At 54.2% G+C, this 16618-nt stretch overlaps 1 protein-coding gene and 1 pseudogene across 2 annotated transcripts in view; one reads left to right on the top strand and one right to left on the bottom strand.

The window, feature by feature from the left end:
• Positions 1–16618, bottom strand: part of Itpk1 (inositol-tetrakisphosphate 1-kinase) — a 137581-nt gene that overhangs the window by 93643 nt on the left and 27320 nt on the right. For both annotated transcript variants that reach the window (XM_047540209.1, XM_047540210.1), the window contains exon 2: positions 14776–14800. In XM_047540209.1, coding sequence (XP_047396165.1) covers positions 14776–14800 — 25 coding nt within the window. The remainder of the gene's footprint in view (positions 1–14775; positions 14801–16618) is intronic.
• LOC124974256 (40S ribosomal protein S12-like) lies at positions 12979–13381 on the top strand (annotated as a pseudogene).

Here is a 16618-nt window from a genome sequence, read left to right on the forward strand (position 1 = left end):
TCCCCCAGCCCTCCCCTGCCATATTCCTAGGCTCTTTGCTCAGACCCAAAGGCACCCCCATCCATCCAGGTTCCTGCAGAGCCTGTCAAAACAGCCTGAATCACATGGTCACTTGGCAAGGCCTACAGCAAAATATTGCCCAGACAGGGAAGAGAGTGAGCCCAAGACTTCCTCTGCCAGGACACCCGGCCCATCTGGCCCCACCCACACGAGACGGAAGACACACGGAGTCAAGGCCAAACTCCTGCCCAGTTAGGAGGGTGGGCTTCCCAAAACTGGAGTTCTCTCAGAGGGAGAAAACCAGTGAGCTGCCGAAAGCCTCCCCCTAAGCTCTCCTGGCCTCAGACTCACTCCTCTCCAGCAAGGAGGCTCCGGGAGCAGAGCCTTCCTACCTGCCCTCGCCTCACCTGGTGTCAGCCTTGCCACCATCTGGTCAACGGGCCTTGGAGAGGCAGTGCCACTTGCTCAGGGCTGCACAGCTGCAAGGGCAGAGCTGGCGCGAGCACTGAGTCATGAGACCGCACCCAAGTAGGCAGTCTTCAGAAGAGAGGGGGCACTGACCTTGCCCTGCTCAACCCGGAACCCAGTGCCAACCGTGCTGCTGGCTCAGGGGTGAAGACAAGTCCACCTGGGGAGCCTCCGTCCTCCCACCTGGCAAGTGGGGACACTATCACTGGCCCCCGGGAAGGCAAGGCACAAACAGGCACTACCACTGCTGCCACCTGGGCTGGGTCACAGAAGCCCAGCTGAAAGGCACCAAATGCACTGTGGACGTGTCTCCTCCCAACCCAGGAGACTCCAGGCTCTCTCCTTGCAGAGACCCAGGATACCTAAATGCTCCCCCAGGACACCTGATCAAAGTGCCCACCGAGTCCCTGCACCCCATTCCCATGGGGTCACTGAGAGCCTCCAAGTGGATTTGAGGAGTGCTGGCTGAGCCCCACACCAGCCAGCCCTAGGACCCAGCGGCAGGGCTGGGCACCAGCAAGCCATCTCCTTATAGGGTATGCTCCAGGGCCACTCTATAAAGCTCAAAAAGAGAAAGTCTCAGATTGACAGGGATGCTGGAAAACAGGCCTGCGAAGAGCAGCACCAGAGCAACTGGGTCCCTGAAAGGGCTGTCTGTCTGCAGCTCACACAAGAACATCTGAGGCCTCGGGAAAAGGACGGGTTGCTTGGTTCCCAGGGGAGTTCTCCAGTCAGGAGGTGGAGAAAGGGGAGGGAGCAAGAAAGGCAGAGCCAAGTTAACAACTCTGGATTCATAAGGAAAAGCCATGAAATCGCGTGCCCAGGACTCCCGACACCCCCCCAGGCCAACGATGAGCAGCACACGGTGGCTTGGGGGAGTGGGTATTTATGGGGTAGGACCAAGGTCAGCACCCTCAGCATGTATGCCTTCACCCCAGCATGGTTGAACTCAAGGAGACCCAGACAGAGGGAGAAACAAGATCAGCCTGAATGCACCCACCCAGGACAAACCCTGCTCCAACCCCAGACGGTGCTGCAGGTCAACAGCAGCCACCCCTGCAGACAGCAGAGAGCTCAGGGCTGCCAAACCTAGACCTCACGCCACCACCGCAGAATCATCCCTGGCGGGCCTGCTTCAAGCCAACCGGAGACACAGTGCATCACAGACCTCCCGACCTCTTTCCCCACGAGAGCGACTCCCACAAGAGATCCTCTCCGTGTGGCTCGCTTCTGCCCATTACTTAACCACACCACGCCTCATTTAGATCCTATCTTCCATGGGCCACTGGCAATGACAAGGATGGTGACGGTGGCACTAGCAAACGCTGTAGACCACACTCTCCGCCTGCTGACTGCCGGTGGGTCAGCTATGACCCAGGTGTGGTAGAAGCCATGCACCAAGGGACTTCTAAGGAGGCCACCTGTGATTGTTTAGATCTGAAATGGCCCCCAAAAGCTCAAGTGTTGAGGGCTTGGTCTCCAGAAGAGCACCGTTGAGAGTGGGCCACAGGGAGGGGGCTCTGACCCCACCGACGGACTGACCGGCTCACGCACTCAGCCAGGGGGCTTGGGAAGTGAGCGCTGTTATAAAAGCACCTGGCTCGCGCTGCTGCCCAGAGCTGACGGTCCTCCTCCACTGCCTTCTTCCTCATGGCAGGTCTAAAGCAACTGGGCCAGCGACCCTGAACTCAGTCCTCCAAAACCACCAGCCAAAACAAACCTCTTCTCCTTTAAGTTGATTTTCTCAGATGTTGTCACAGCGACCAAAAGCTAACGTGCCACTGAATGAGAACAGACTCAGACGCCAGGGGCTGAGGTGCCCGACTCCCTGGCAGCCTTCCCCCTGCCTGGAAAGTGCTCATGCACGATGGCTGAAGCCCAGCACCAGGAACAGCAAGGTGGACTTCCCTTCAAAAGGCCAGAGTGCAGGGTGGGGACGCAGCCCCAGCAGAAGAGCCCTCACAACTCTGTGGAGCCCACCGAGCCCTGCACTGCCCGCATCCAGCACCTCCGGCAGGAGAGAAAGACGCGGCGTGTTTTATTTCGGCCGCTGTTATTTCCAGTTGACTCCTGGCAGATGAATACGAATCCTGCCACTCTGCGAGTGAGGGTGGTGCCACAGTGAGCTGCAGAATGGAAGCGGGCCAGGCAGAACGACAAGGGGGCGACGGCCAGGAGAGCCCAGCCCGAAGTACGATGCCCCTGCAAGAGACTCGGGGAAGATGTGGCCAGGCCGCCAGTCTGCTTCTACTACCATTCTTCTTTTCATCCCGGTCAAAACAAAGATCTCCTACTTCAGACATTGACAAGGTTCTTCAACATTTCAGGAAGAAAGGTTCAATCCTCTCTGTGGTTTTTATTGGGCCTCCTGAGGACTCAGCACGCTTCCTCACCATGGTAACTGGTCTCATTTCCCCACATGCACTGGCTGCCAGGAAGCTCAGAACCCCGAGGCACTCCCGCAGCAGAAGCAAGGGAACCGCTTCGGTTCCTTGGTTTTGACCTACTTGCATTTTACTCAATCTCCTCAGAGGAACGAGGCAGAAAGTAAAGCATACACAACACCAAAAAGCAAGGAACATCCCTAGACCATAAGAACAAAGGAAGCGACTCATTCCATCTTCCCAGGACAGTCAAATGGCAAATTACCTAACAAGCTAGCGCCTCATAAGAACAAAGAAAGAGGTCTCTGGTTCACGAGTACAGTGAGGCCCTCTGTCATTCCCGGCTCCACAGCCATGATTCAACCAACCTCAGATGGAAAACATCCGACACACACCTCCACCTGTACTGATCACGTGCTGACTTTCTTCCTGTGGTTGTTTCCCCTGCTGCATGGGCACTGTTGGAGGAACTCTAAGTATCCTAGAGATGATTTAAAGTACACAGGAGGGCACGTGCAGGTCACAGACAGACCCTGAGGATTCTACATGAGGGACCTGAGCATCTGAGAAATTTGGCACCCAGAGGGGTTCCTGGAACCAATGCCCCAGGGATACCAAGGAATGGGCCACTGAAAGTGGCACTAGGAGACACATCAACCTGCTGCTGAGAAAGAAATCCAAGCTCTCTGCCCGGCCCAGTGCATAGCACCACTTCCAAGCACAGGTGGAAGATCTTCACCAGACACAAAAATGTGATGACTCCACTCCCCCATTAATCGTGCCGTCATGTTACATGTTCTCATCTCAGTTTCAAAAGCACTAAAAGTTGTTTAAATACAAAACCAGAGAGAAGGAAAAGAATGGGCTAGTACAGGCATAGAAAAAAACAAAAGCTCACAGCAGATGCTTTGGGGAGTGGGATGATGGGAAACTTCTCCAATTCATGTATTTCTGTAATACTCAAAGATTTCTGTAATACTCAAAGATTTCTTGGTAAGATGTTTCTAAGTGTGGGAATGTACAATGGGCTGCCAAGGTCCCCAGAAGAACGAGACATGGCCTGTGGCCCAAGGAGCATACAGAGAAGGGCAGGGAAGCCCTGCAGTGTGCAGTGACACCACGAGACCCTGCCTGCCTGGTAAGTGGGGTGCGCAGGGGACGTGGGGGGCCACACCACAGGGAGCTTACCAGGCCTGGGGGAAAGGGATCCCAGAAGGCTTAGGAGCTAGTGACTGTGAGCCTGGTTTGGGCAGATCGATGAGGGTCCTGCGATTGGAACACTAGGAGGAACGTGCAGGATGCAGGAACAGGCCCTGGGGACGCTAGGGCTCTGTACTGAGTCCCTGGAGGGTGCCTGTGCAGGTGAGGCCTGGGCTGAGGCCCCTGGAACAGGAATCACTACTAAGGACTTCACGGGGCCCTCCGAGGATCAGGTCACGGCCCTGCAGCCTGGCCTGCAGCCACACAGTGGCGAGCTGGGGCTGTTTGAGAAACAGCACTTGGCAGCCAGCAGTAGAGTGAGACCAAGACACCTGGGCAAAGGAACTGCAGGGAAGCACTGGCGTCGGGACATGAAAGCCAGGGTGGGAGTGGCAGTTAAGAGGGACCCGAAGCCACGACGCTGAGGAAACTAGCCGGCACAGAGGGATGTACACCCTGGTCCCTGCACACGTGGACCCTGAGAGAGCTGAACTCCCAGCAGAGAGGGCAGAATGTGGCTACAGCCAGGGCAGGGCTGCTGAGCCATGGGGCGACAGGAGGAGTGAGTCTGAGCTCTACCGTGTGACAGGGTTACCGGTCAATGATAACGTACATGTCAAAGTAACCAGGGAGGGGCTGGAGCACTTGCCTGGCACATGGAAGGCACTGGGTTCGATCCTCGGCACCACATGAAATAAATAAAAATAAAACAAAGGTACTGTGCACATCTACAACTGAAAAAATTTCTGAAAGTAACTAGGTAAACTTCAAACGTCCCACCACGTAAAATCAGAGGTTAAAGAGGTGACACATGTTAATTACCTTCATTTAATCACTACGCATTGTATACGCACATTAAAATATCACACTATATTCCATATGTGTATATTATTATATGTCAACTAAAAATAACACAGACTTTTAAGGGCTGGCGGTATAGCTCAGTGCCAGAGCATCCACCCCACATCTATGAGGCGCTGGGTTGGAACCTGGCACTATGAAAAAGAAAAAATAAACCACAAAAAACGGAATTATCAAAAAAATCAACTGTTCAAGGAATGGACTGGGAGCCAGCGTGATGGGCTGGAATGGCAGCTCTACCCATTGCCTGCTGTGAGGGCCAGGACAGGGACTCCCTGACTCCGTTTCCTCATCTGTAAAGTGGGCGTGACAACAAACACAATATCTGTAAAGAGAAGGAGAGTAGCTCTCTGGACCCCTGTGAGGATTAAATCAGTCAATATAGCCTGGAGAGGGTCCCAAAATACAGCAAGGCCATCTTCACACCTGCTGGGGTCCCACCCACTGTCACAATGACCACTCCTAAGAAGGCCGCTAACAGCCATGCCGGAGGCCCAGAGCTCAGCACGGACCTGCAGAGCATCGCCCTCCACGCGCCCAGAGGCAGGAATCAGACCAGAAGCAGCCCCCTCACCTGGCAGCCCCACCCCTCCTCCCAAATGACCCAGCCAAGGGTCAAGATCAAGAGTCAGTCCTTATCTTTCAGAGACACATTCAGAAACATTCACAGGTAAACTGACAGAATGCTGAGACAGACCTCACGGGAACCCAGTGGGAGCCAGGTTCTCCCTGCAGCTGTCCCGGCCATGTGTGGACACACAGAGCTTTGGAAGGGCACATGGGCCATCAGACTAAGCTCTCCTGACTGGTATGTCATGTGACTTTTCATAATAGAAACCTTTTCAAATAATCCTGAATAAGCCCTCGAGAGCCCAGCAGCCTGGCTCCCACCCAGCTCCTCCTCCTCCCACCCATGCAACCTTGGACAAACTATTCACCCTTGGTTTCAACTTCCAGGTACCTAGCAGGGCGATGACAACAGTACACACCTAACCAGACCATCACAGGGAATACGTGAATAAGCATGGCCGAGGCTGGTGCGCTCAGTGGAGGTCGCCCACCATTACTGGGGCGTGTGCAGAGTGGGGCCACACCACCCTGAGGAAGGGAGAGCCTGATGTGCAAGCCTTATGCTGCCTGCACATCCTGGGTCCCCCAACCTCCTGCTTTTAGCACGAGCCAGGCATGGAGAGAACCGCAGTGAACACTGGTCTGAGACCCAGCCTAGCAGGCACTGTGGGTGGAAGTCACAGAGACAACATCTGCAAGCCCCTGGGTACCATCATATTGCAAGGGCTCAGTGCCTTAAACTCAGCAAAGTCGCTCCTAGAAATCCATCCAAAGTGAATATCCAAGGTATAATTTAGGTCCACAAAGATGAAGGACTAAGGATATCCCTGGCAGCACTGTCAGTGACGGTAGGTCGGAAATAACTTAGAACGGAGGCTCTGGGGCACAGAAATGGTTGCAGGTGCTGGGAGTCCAGGATGGTGGGAATGGAGGCCCGCACTGTAGCTGTCACTACAAGGTGTTTCAACAGCCCGAGCAAAGGTTCCTCCACCCCCACATGCAGGTCGGAAAACTAGAGACACACCACACGTAACAAAAGCATGTTTTATGTAAAGATGGAAGAAAAGGCCAGAGGAAAATACTAAATAAATGCTTTAATGTCTACCTCTTAGGCCTGTCTTACTTCCCAAGATTTCAAGAATTACACATTACTTCCTGAGCTCAAGAACAATCCAGAGTTACTTTGAACAAACACAGACCCTCAGGGCCTGCCACATCCTGGGCGCGGCAACAGCTCAGCCCTTTGTCCATGTCCAGCAAACAGAGCACACACCAGGCAGAACCTGCTGTCCTGCAGACTAGGAAGTTCTGGCCTCAGAAGCCCATGCTGACCGGCAGCTCCAGGTAGGAGAGGGCAGGCTCTGCGGGGAAGCAAAGAGGTATCACAGGTAAGACTGCACCTAAGCTGGAGAGGAGCGGCCAATGCCTAAGCCAACACAGCTGAAGGAAATGCACGTCTCCATTTCTGCCCATGACTGTCATGGCTTCAAGCCCAGCTGGGCATGAAGCACCACCCAGGGCCTTCACATCAACACACTTCTCAGAATCCCAGTTTTGGTCCTGTACTGTCCCCAAGAGGTGCTCCTCAGTCCAGACAGGCCCACCTGCTGAGGAACCCAGGACCTGCCCCCGACCTCCCTGCTGGGGTGTGTCCAGCTCACCAGCTCACAGAGAGCATGACGTGGGAGGCTGGAGGGCCACGCTTGGGTGACTACCCTCTGGACAACTATTTCCCTGTATTCCTTCCTCTGCCTTTTTTTTCTCCCCCTTTTTTTGGTTTTATATCAAGTGCTTGCCTGGCACACTCCAAGGAAGCTGTGAACTTTTCTGAAGGCCAACCAGGAGTCTGGGGTCTGGGGAAGATGAAGTCCCAGCTCAGCACAGCAGGTGGGGCAGGCCTGGGTTCTGGTTTCGTGACCATTCTGTTGCCCAGACATGGGAAGCAGGAACTTTCTTTCATAAGGATTTGCTCCCGTTGGCTCAGCACATCAGAGGCCGGGAAGGGCTGTGCCAGGACGGAGACGCCCCCACACACCATCCCTAACAGGAAGCCTGAAAGGCCCAGGAGTGAACAGGCTGACGGGAGGGAACCCCGCAGGGCCCACCCTCGGCGGCCGCTCTCCAGCACTGCCCACGCCGTCTCCCAGAATGTGATGTTTTTAATAGCTACAAAAACCGATAGGAGCAGACGCTGATTTATAGAACTCCCCCACCCGTGTGTCAGTATCATAAAAAAATACTATGGAGAGCGTGTGCACACATAAATTTGTCTGTTAACTATGTATCCTAAGTAAATGAGAGTGAAAATCATTTTCTATGTTTAGAAAAAAAAATTCTGCACTTCAAGTTTTCTTTAAAAAATAGTCTTTAAAAAAAAAAGTACTGAACTCAAGTCTGTAATAATTAGAAACTCAAAAGCAATCCACGCGTGGTGTGGAGGCCTCCAACAGTGACAACCCTCCTCAGCTCACCAGCTCGACGTGAGCCGCCTCTGCTGCCTCATGCACCACACTCGTAACAGGGAATGAGGGAAGTCACCTAATACTCACTCAGGACCTGTCAGGTCTCTCGAGGCCCTTGTGCTGAATGGCATCCCCACCTTAAACATGAGGAAAATGAGGTCACACAGCCAGAAAACAGACCATCAGAAACTCAAGCCCAGGCCCAGGGCTCCCAGGGTCAGCCCAGGACAATCTTACGTCCATTACTGGCCTTTATCACCATTTGGAAACCTCCCAACCCTTTGGCAATCTTTCCTGTGATGTGGTCTGCTGAGGGTCACTCTGGCTCAGGTGGCCCTCATAAAGCCCCTGCTCCTGGGCAGCGGCCACGTGTCTGCTTCCAGGCGTAAGGATGCCAGGCCGACGAGGGCACCCAACAGTCCCTCAGCCCTGGAGGGACCCACGTTCCCACCCCTTCCAGCCTGGTCTCTTGTCAACCTCCTCAGGCCCAAGGGCCCAGACCATCAAAAGCACTGGCCACCAACAGACCCCTGTCCCGGCCTCAGAGCGTGGTGTGCTGTGCTCCAGCTCCTCACCATTCTGACACCTACCTACCCACTGACACCTCCATCACTGCTGAAAGGCACAGCCTTCCCCAGAGGCCCACTGCCACTGCCGTGCCCAGTCCCACCCACCCACAGCACAGATGAGCCTGCCCTGCCCAATGGGCTGCCCGGGAGCTCAGGGAGGTCCTCACTGTGGCTCCCCAGCCTCAGAGGCCTAGCACCATCAGGGCCTCTACGTCAGCCCTGGACACAGGGCCTTCCTCAGAGGTGTCTGCCTGCCTGTCTCTTTCTCAGTCTTGCTTTTCTCCCTGGACTGACTATCCCCATGCACCAAGAACAGTAGCATTTCAACCAAGGGGCAGTTCTGGAGGGACTGTGACAGAAAGGGCTGCCATCACCTCTCCCTCTTGCAAGTGGGGAAACTAACTTACTTCCCCGTCTGCTTGAGAAAGAGCGGCTGCTCCAAGACGGGGATCCATGAGGTCTGAACTCTCAGGGAATCTGGAAGGAGGACAGGAAATCTAACTCAGCTACTGTGCTTCTCACACTTGAGGCTCACTCTCGCATTTTAAAATAAAACCCCAAGCCCTCTCATGCTAATGGGATCTCCTTCCCTGATCCTTTACAATAACTGGGGGAGGCAGCCCAGGAACACACTGGGGCGGTGAGGATACAGCACACTCTCCCAAGGGCTCTGGCCAGAGGCAGGCTGGGCCATGGGAGAACTGGCCCCACTGAGGTGGGCTGCCCTAGAAAGGGGCAGTAGAGCTCAAGGCGGAAACCAACTTCTGAGCTTTCCCCACAGATCAGGCCAGAGTGGAAAATGCCGGAGTCCTGCGAGGCAGATGCAGGCCCCAGGCCACCACCCAACCTGCCCAGAGATGTTTTCTCCAACAAAGACGTACTGGCTGAAAAGGCAGCGACCGCCAGACCACACCCAGCTCTTGGACACTGTAGCAGCCCGTTGCTGTAGAAGCTCAAAGGCCCAGGGAGTGAGTCAAGACCTGGGCCTGCAGGTTTGGACTGTCCTCTCAGGCAGCTCAGGCGGAGTCTCAGATGGATAAGACTCATCACCACTCGCCAGCTTCCTCCTCCAGGGAGCCCTCCTGACTGGCCAGGCTGGGTGTGGGCCCTCATCTGTGCCTAACCCATGTCCTCACCCACCTGACCACTGACAGTCCACTGCAGACTTCACAAGAGAGCTGAAGGGACTGGCTAGGCCTGTGTGAGTGCCTAGCACCTACAGCCTGGCCCATGGCAGGTGCCCAGAGAGGCTGCTGCACCACTGCTTGGAGAAGAGCTGGCCTGCCCTCTGACCCTGACCATGAGGGGCTCTCCCCTCAATGGCTGAGTGAGACTGCACTTGGAACAGTGCAGTTAGGGACCTGTGTGTCCAGCTTCCTCATTAGAGCACAAGGCAGGAAATGGAGGCAAACAGGTACTCGCAGCCCTCACTGTCATGACAGATGGCTCCTCAGGACACAGGACGAGGGAAGTCACATCCCACAGTCCTTGCCACACTTCCCCTTTGTCCTCCAGCTCCAGCCCCACACTAGACCCAAAGCAGGGCTGCTCCCTCCAGCCGCCTGGGTCCGGGTCACTGCAGCCCTCCTGTGAGCAGCAGGGCAGGGGATGCATGCCCTTCATCATCCTCACCACGTGGCCTGGCAGGCCTGGCTGAGGAAGGCCAGCAGCCCCCAGATGAGTCCACTGCCTCAGAAATCAGGGGGTCTTGGTGGGTGCATGAGGCTGGCCTGGCCTACAGAGGTCTCTCGATGGCCTGAGAGCCAGGTCCACTCTCAGAGGAGGTATCTGGTCCTGAGAAGCAAATGGCCTTCAAACCAAGCTGCCCAAAATGAGTGCCTAAAACAATGTCTCTGTTTGTACGTTTTAGAGTTGACATCTAAAATTTCTCATCCTAAGTTTAAATACTTGCAGAGGATGTAATTTCCAACATACTGTAAATATTAACATTTTAAACTAAAACTGTTACTATTTCTCTTTTAAATGGATCCAGTGGAATCTAAATACCACAGTGATCTGAGATCCACCATCATCTATTTTAAAATTATATAACCAAGCTCTCCTTGACACCTGGAAATCTCACCACGTTCCTTTTTCTCCCTGGACTCTATTCCCAGCCCACTTTCCGTTGGGATGTTTATGTGATCACGGCACACGCCAGGAAGGCTTCTGCTGATTATTCCACCACTGAGCCTAAGCCTACCTATGTACAGATGATGTTACTTTTCTTCATTTTTCATATGACCATAAGGCTCTTTAGTGTCAAAATGTTTCTTCTTATTACAATTAATACTGGCACACAAATGAAAAACATGAACATTCAACACTGTACAGAGGAGAGGCACAGAAAGCGTGACTTTGCTGGAAACACATCCCTGAGAAGGTGAATGGGACCTCACAGTCATCTCGTCTCCACAGGTGAATGTCACCTACAGCTGAGATGAAACGAGGCCCACCAATTCTGTCTTCATTTTTCAGTTCTTATGGATATGCGTTAAAATCACTTACTCAAAAAAGAAAAACGGAAAGAAATCTGCCATAGCAAATTCTTTGGATTCCTTTAGCATTATATGCCAAGAATTGTAGACTCTCTTATCAAACATCTTTGTTCTCAATGCTGCACTGTCTGGACCCAGGGGCCGCGTGTGCTAGGCAAGCACTGTACTACCCAGCAGCACCCCAGACCTCCAAAATCACTTGTGATGTGCTATCGGTTGACAACCCGATCAGTTCCTCTTCCAGTTTCGTTACCAGCACGGAACTGGAGCCACCTCCTGCCCAGGGCTACGATGATGACTGGAGGGCTCCTGCAGTCCCACCCTGGGTCCAGGTCTGCCTGTGGACGCAAGAGCGTGGCTCTGCAGACCACCAGCTCCTGAGAGCCGGGTTCAGTGCTAACTCTGTTACTCAGATGAACTGAGTCCTCACAACGATCCTGGGCACAGACAGTAGGGTTTATCTCCATTTTACAGCTGCACAGACTGACACAGAGTCTTTAAGCAACTGGTCCCAAGTCACATGGCCAGGGACCTAAACCTGAGTGGTCTTGTTCCTCACCACTCTGAACACTGTCCCTGGAGAGAGGAAGAGGAACAATGTGGAAGGGGAAGCAGGGGTGACAGGAAAGGCATTTACAAGCTCTTTCCCCAGCACATAGCTGTGGGGAGCAGCACCTGAGGAGGCCGAACATCCGTAGGAGGTACCTCCACCTGGGAAGGCTAAACACAAAGCTCCTTTAAAGTAAATGGCTTCGATGCCTGGCACACTGGAGTCCCCATAAATGTTAAACACTGGTACGGTTGCTCTTGCCATTAAACAGCAGGAAGAGGAACAACTCCCATGACCTGGACCAATACCGCAGACCTTACCAGGCTTTCAGCCATGGGTCCTGACCCGGTCCCAACATCCTTTCAGATGTAGCCAAAGGCAGTAAGCATTTAGACGGAGCAGACTGCTAACATGTAGAGGAGACCCACCTGCCTAGAGACAAAGAGGCCCACACCAAGCCCCAACTCTGCCACCAACCAGCTGAATGTCCCAAGAGGTCACATCATCCTGAGTTTCAGTTTCCTCATCTCTACAGGGGATGCACCACTGCCCACTCACTGGGTGGCTGTTCAGACTGGGAAAGTGGACCTGACATAGCAGGTGTGGGGGTGGCTGGTGCAAAGTCACCCTCACCCTCACCAACACTTGAACCAGGGGCCCAGCGCAGGGACCTGGTGCACAGAGTCCGTCGAAGCCCATCTAATTTTGAAAAACCAGACAGGTGGCATGGCTTATGATTTTTGCAAAGCCTTTCCGAAAGTCTTAAAATGTAAAAGTTCTCTAAACACTCAGAGATGCCAGAAGGAGGTGAGGGAGAGGCTTTACTCTGGGTTTTATTTTTAGATGCCAGAGTGGAAAGCGTCCCATTTGGCTTCACTCTGCTCCCCAGTCACCACTTCCTTCCCCGAGACATCATCAAAGGAATAGCAGACACATCTTGAAAGACTTCAGAGCCCCTCCTCCGCCCGCCTAGCACATTCTGCCTCTAGTCTCTCGTTCCACCCACAACTGAGCAGGAAAGGTGAGGCCCCGGTTGTGCCCCAGGTTGCCTCTCACATCCTATGTGGTGGTGTTGCAGTTTGGGATCATGTGAATGGAAGGGTCTGGAGGAGGAGCGCCTCTCTTCCTCTGTCAAGTAGGGAGAACACAGGACCTCACTTCCTCCAGGAACCACTTCCAGCAGCGATCCCCTCCTGAGCCCTTATCAGTGCTGCAGCAGACCACAGGGAGGCCCCAAGACTGTCCCTTGCACATTGAGCACCAAGTACCACCAAGGGTTCCTTGGTGGGTATGATGATATCTGCAAAGGGTTTTCAAGCTAGCCATCAGACAGGACTAAAGCCGCTCTTTCCTGCTGCTGCCAAGGTGCGCAGAGGCAGGGTCTCGGGTTGGTTTAAGATTCAGCTTCACCTATAACCCACCACCGTGGCCAAGGAAGGAATTGCTGCTGAATGGGTAACGGACATCAAAACTGCCTTCACAAGAGGTGCTGAAGACCACCCTCATCCACGATGACCTGGCACATGGAATTCACAAAGCTGCCAAAGCCTTAGACAGGCGCCAGGCCCATCTCTGTATTTGCATCCAACTGTAATGAGCTATGTCTGCTGAGTGGGAGGAGGCCCTATGTGCTGAGCACCAAACCAACCTGATTAAGGTCGATGACAAGACACTAGGAGAATGGGTAGGCCTCTGTAAAACTGACCGAGAAGACAAGCCCCGTAAAATGGTAGGCTGTAGTTGTGTAGAGGTTAAGGACTATGGCAAAGAATCTCAGGCCAAGGATGTCATCAAAGAGTACTTCAAATCCAAGAAATGAGCAAATCAATTTTTGTTCACAAAAAAAAAAAGTAAGGAAGGAAGAAAGAAAAGGAGAGGAAAGAAAAGAAAAAAGGGAGGGCTAAAGCATCCTGGAGAAGAAATGGTCCACCCCCACCTCCTCTGCCCACACTTGGGTCCAATTGCAGGTACTATCCCCAACCCTTGTCCTCACCCACAAACAGTGAGAAGCCCCAGGCAGCAGAGAAGGCCCTGAGGCATACCTCTTGGCCATTCCAGAAATGGACAGAGAAATCAAGGTCCACAGGAAAGTTCAGTGCCAGTCATGCAACTGTACAAAGCCAAGATAAGCCTTCATGAACAGCTGACCAGAGGCTTGCAGAAACTATCTCCCCACCCTAAAGCAAACCTCAGCCTTCTGGTGACAAGACAAGCCTCACACCACCAGCAGGAAGTCAGGAGGTGATGCGGCACCCTTCACTCGGGCTGTGGACAGCACCACCACTGCCCACTCTGTCCCGAAGCAGAGACAGCTGCAGGGCCTCTGCTGACCTGGCCAGGAATGGGGCAGTCATTCCCTGTGGGCCTCCTGAAGCCAACCAAGGCAGCCTCTGAGAGTTCCCCAGCAAGCTTTCTGGAAGTTTCTTACAGGGGGTCCTGCCAGGGGGCCCAGCTCTTCATCAGCTCTGATCTGGTTCCCAGACTGGCTGGCCCTCTCTGCAGGGACCATGGTCTCAGTACCACCCGGTGCAGGCATGCCTGTGGTTGCAATGCCACACCTGCCCCTCACTGCGGTCTGCAGGTATCTGTGGTCAATGGACGACAACGCCCCCTTTCCATCCCTCACGAGTCGTGACCACAGCAGCAAGCAGCACTGCCAGCAAGCACCCCAGGCTTCGCCCACCCCAGGCTCTGCTCTGACAGAGCAACCTCTGGCTTTCCTGAGACGGCTGCTGTCGGAGCCTGTGTATCTGTCTCCTGCCCTGGGAGAGCGAGCGTCTCCATCCATCTGTCCTCCCCTCTTCCTCCCTCCCTTCTCCTTCACCCTTCCTTCTCCCTCCATTCGTTCTTCTCCATCATCTATTCCATCCACCCTTCCTTCCTTTGCCAGCCAATGAGCTCCTGACCCAAGTCCACTTGGAACTGAGGCAGCACAAGGGACAGAACAACCAGATGCCTGCCTGGGTGGCTACTGTCCCCTTGGGTTTCCCACCCCCAACAAGCAGACACAGTAACTCTGTGCAGCAGCAGCCACCAGCCACCGTGCCCAGCCTAGGGAGGAAACAGCATCGCATCCTCAGGGGAAAGTTACAAACCAGAGGCGTGTGACGAGAGGGTCGAGGGCCAAGCACCCAGACTCCTACGGAGTTGGGCAAGGTGAGCACTAGAAGGTCACGCTACCTGGAAAGCAGTCGGAGTGCAGTCTGTACTCACCTGCACCACCTCTATCCCTCGCTTCCTGTGGAGAAAAACAAAGAAAACGCAAGTTACTACAGCAGGCAGGAAGCCTCCTTTCCAGAATGTTCACTACAGCTAAAGGCAGGACCTCACTAAGAGCTTCCTGGGGAGATTGGGCACCGGCCTCCCACACTACCCTAGATGGCAGAGTTTCTGAAGCCTCATGGCCACTGCGACCTAGAAGAGAGGGTGGCTCCCAGGAAGCTGTCTGCCGTCCCATAAGGAATAACAGCAAATGTCCTCTCTCTGACCCAGGGGCCAGGTTTCTTCAGTGGCTCCAGCCTGGGTGGCCCCAAGACTCTCCCACCACCAAATTCACCACGGATGCCTGCGTCTCTGCTCAGCTCAACCCCCACCGGTGGCTCCCCCTGCCTTCCAGCCTCAGGCTGAACACCTTGGCCTGGCGCCCAGTCTGCCACAACCTGCCACGTCCAACCGAGAACACTCACACATGGGAAGCCACAGGGCCCTGACCCCAGCCCCTTCTCAGGCCTACACCAATGTGTCTCTAGTGCAGCCATCTCTGGCTCCACTGACTCCCAGCCCATCCCTTGGCCTGGTTCACGCACGCCACTCCTAGTCTAAACCTCATATCCTCCCAACTTCTCCCTCTCTCTCCCACACAGTCCCAGGTCACTATTTGTCCCCACATATGCCTGACTTGGTCTACCCATTAAGAGCCTGGGTCTGGGCCTGCCCAGAGCACAGAGCCCTCGTCCTCGCCCCCACCCACGTTTCCTTCCACAAGCACAGCCAGGGCCCTGCTGTGTGGAACAGCACAGTGTCATCCCTTGCCCAGGTGGGCACTTCCTCTTAGAGCCACCTCAGATGGAGGCTGGCCCAAATCCTTCCCTAGAACCCTCCCCAACCCACCCAGCAACACTCCCACAGATGGCGGTCCATGCTGCCGCTCTCCCAGCCCTCTGTGCAACAGCAAGGACCACCATCACCCAGCAGTGCCCTGGGCAGGGTCACCAGAAGCCACAGGGACCAAGACAGCCTGAAATGGCATGCTGTGTGCCTTCTGCTGGGAAGACATCAGGGCCTCTGACAGATGCTCCGAGAAGCCTGGGACCAGGCAACAGGAACTAGAGTTGACTCACCAAGCTCCTCAAAGCAGAGATGATGCCAACTTTAAAAACTACGTGTGCCCCATGCCTAACTCTGGTGCCTGCCTGGCACATACATGCTCACGAACAGCTGCCGGTAAGTGAAGGTATAAGTACGGGAAAACTTAGCTCCTGGACCCAGCCCGGTCCAGCACTCAGAGGGCACAACAAATGACCTCTGGGAAAATCCTGCTGCCATCCAGATAATCCTAGCGCGTGGCTCTCATCTCCACCAAGCCAGCTGCAGTCATTTCCAATCAGTCCGCATTTTACATCATCCCAGCCCTTAAAAAAATTTTTTTTAAAAAGGTCCCTAACTTTGAAAACAGATGGAACACAAAAAAATAAGAAAGCAACAACAAAAAAAAAGCAATCAAGAGAAAAGGTAGGCTGAACTCAAAAGGGGCTGAGCTCCCAGGGGCCCCACAGCTCCACCAGCTCAGAGCTCCTGGAAGAGGACAAATTGGGACTTGTGGGCTCCTTTCAGTCCACTTCAGGTCATACACACCTGAACCATTCCTGCTGGCTGACCCCTGAGGGAGGACACAGGACGAGGAAGCAGCAGCAGTTCAGGCGACTGAGGAAGCCAGGAGCTGGCCCCAGAGCAGGTCTGCCCCACCTGCAATCACAGCCAGGTGTAGCACAGGTGGGCATGGCACCCAGAGGCCCAGCTCCGCCTCCAGGGTCGCATTGTAAAGGGGTGAACAGGG

This window comes from Sciurus carolinensis, chromosome 2 (genome assembly GCF_902686445.1).
Source record: "Sciurus carolinensis chromosome 2, mSciCar1.2, whole genome shotgun sequence".
NCBI lineage: Eukaryota > Metazoa > Chordata > Mammalia > Rodentia > Sciuridae > Sciurus > Sciurus carolinensis.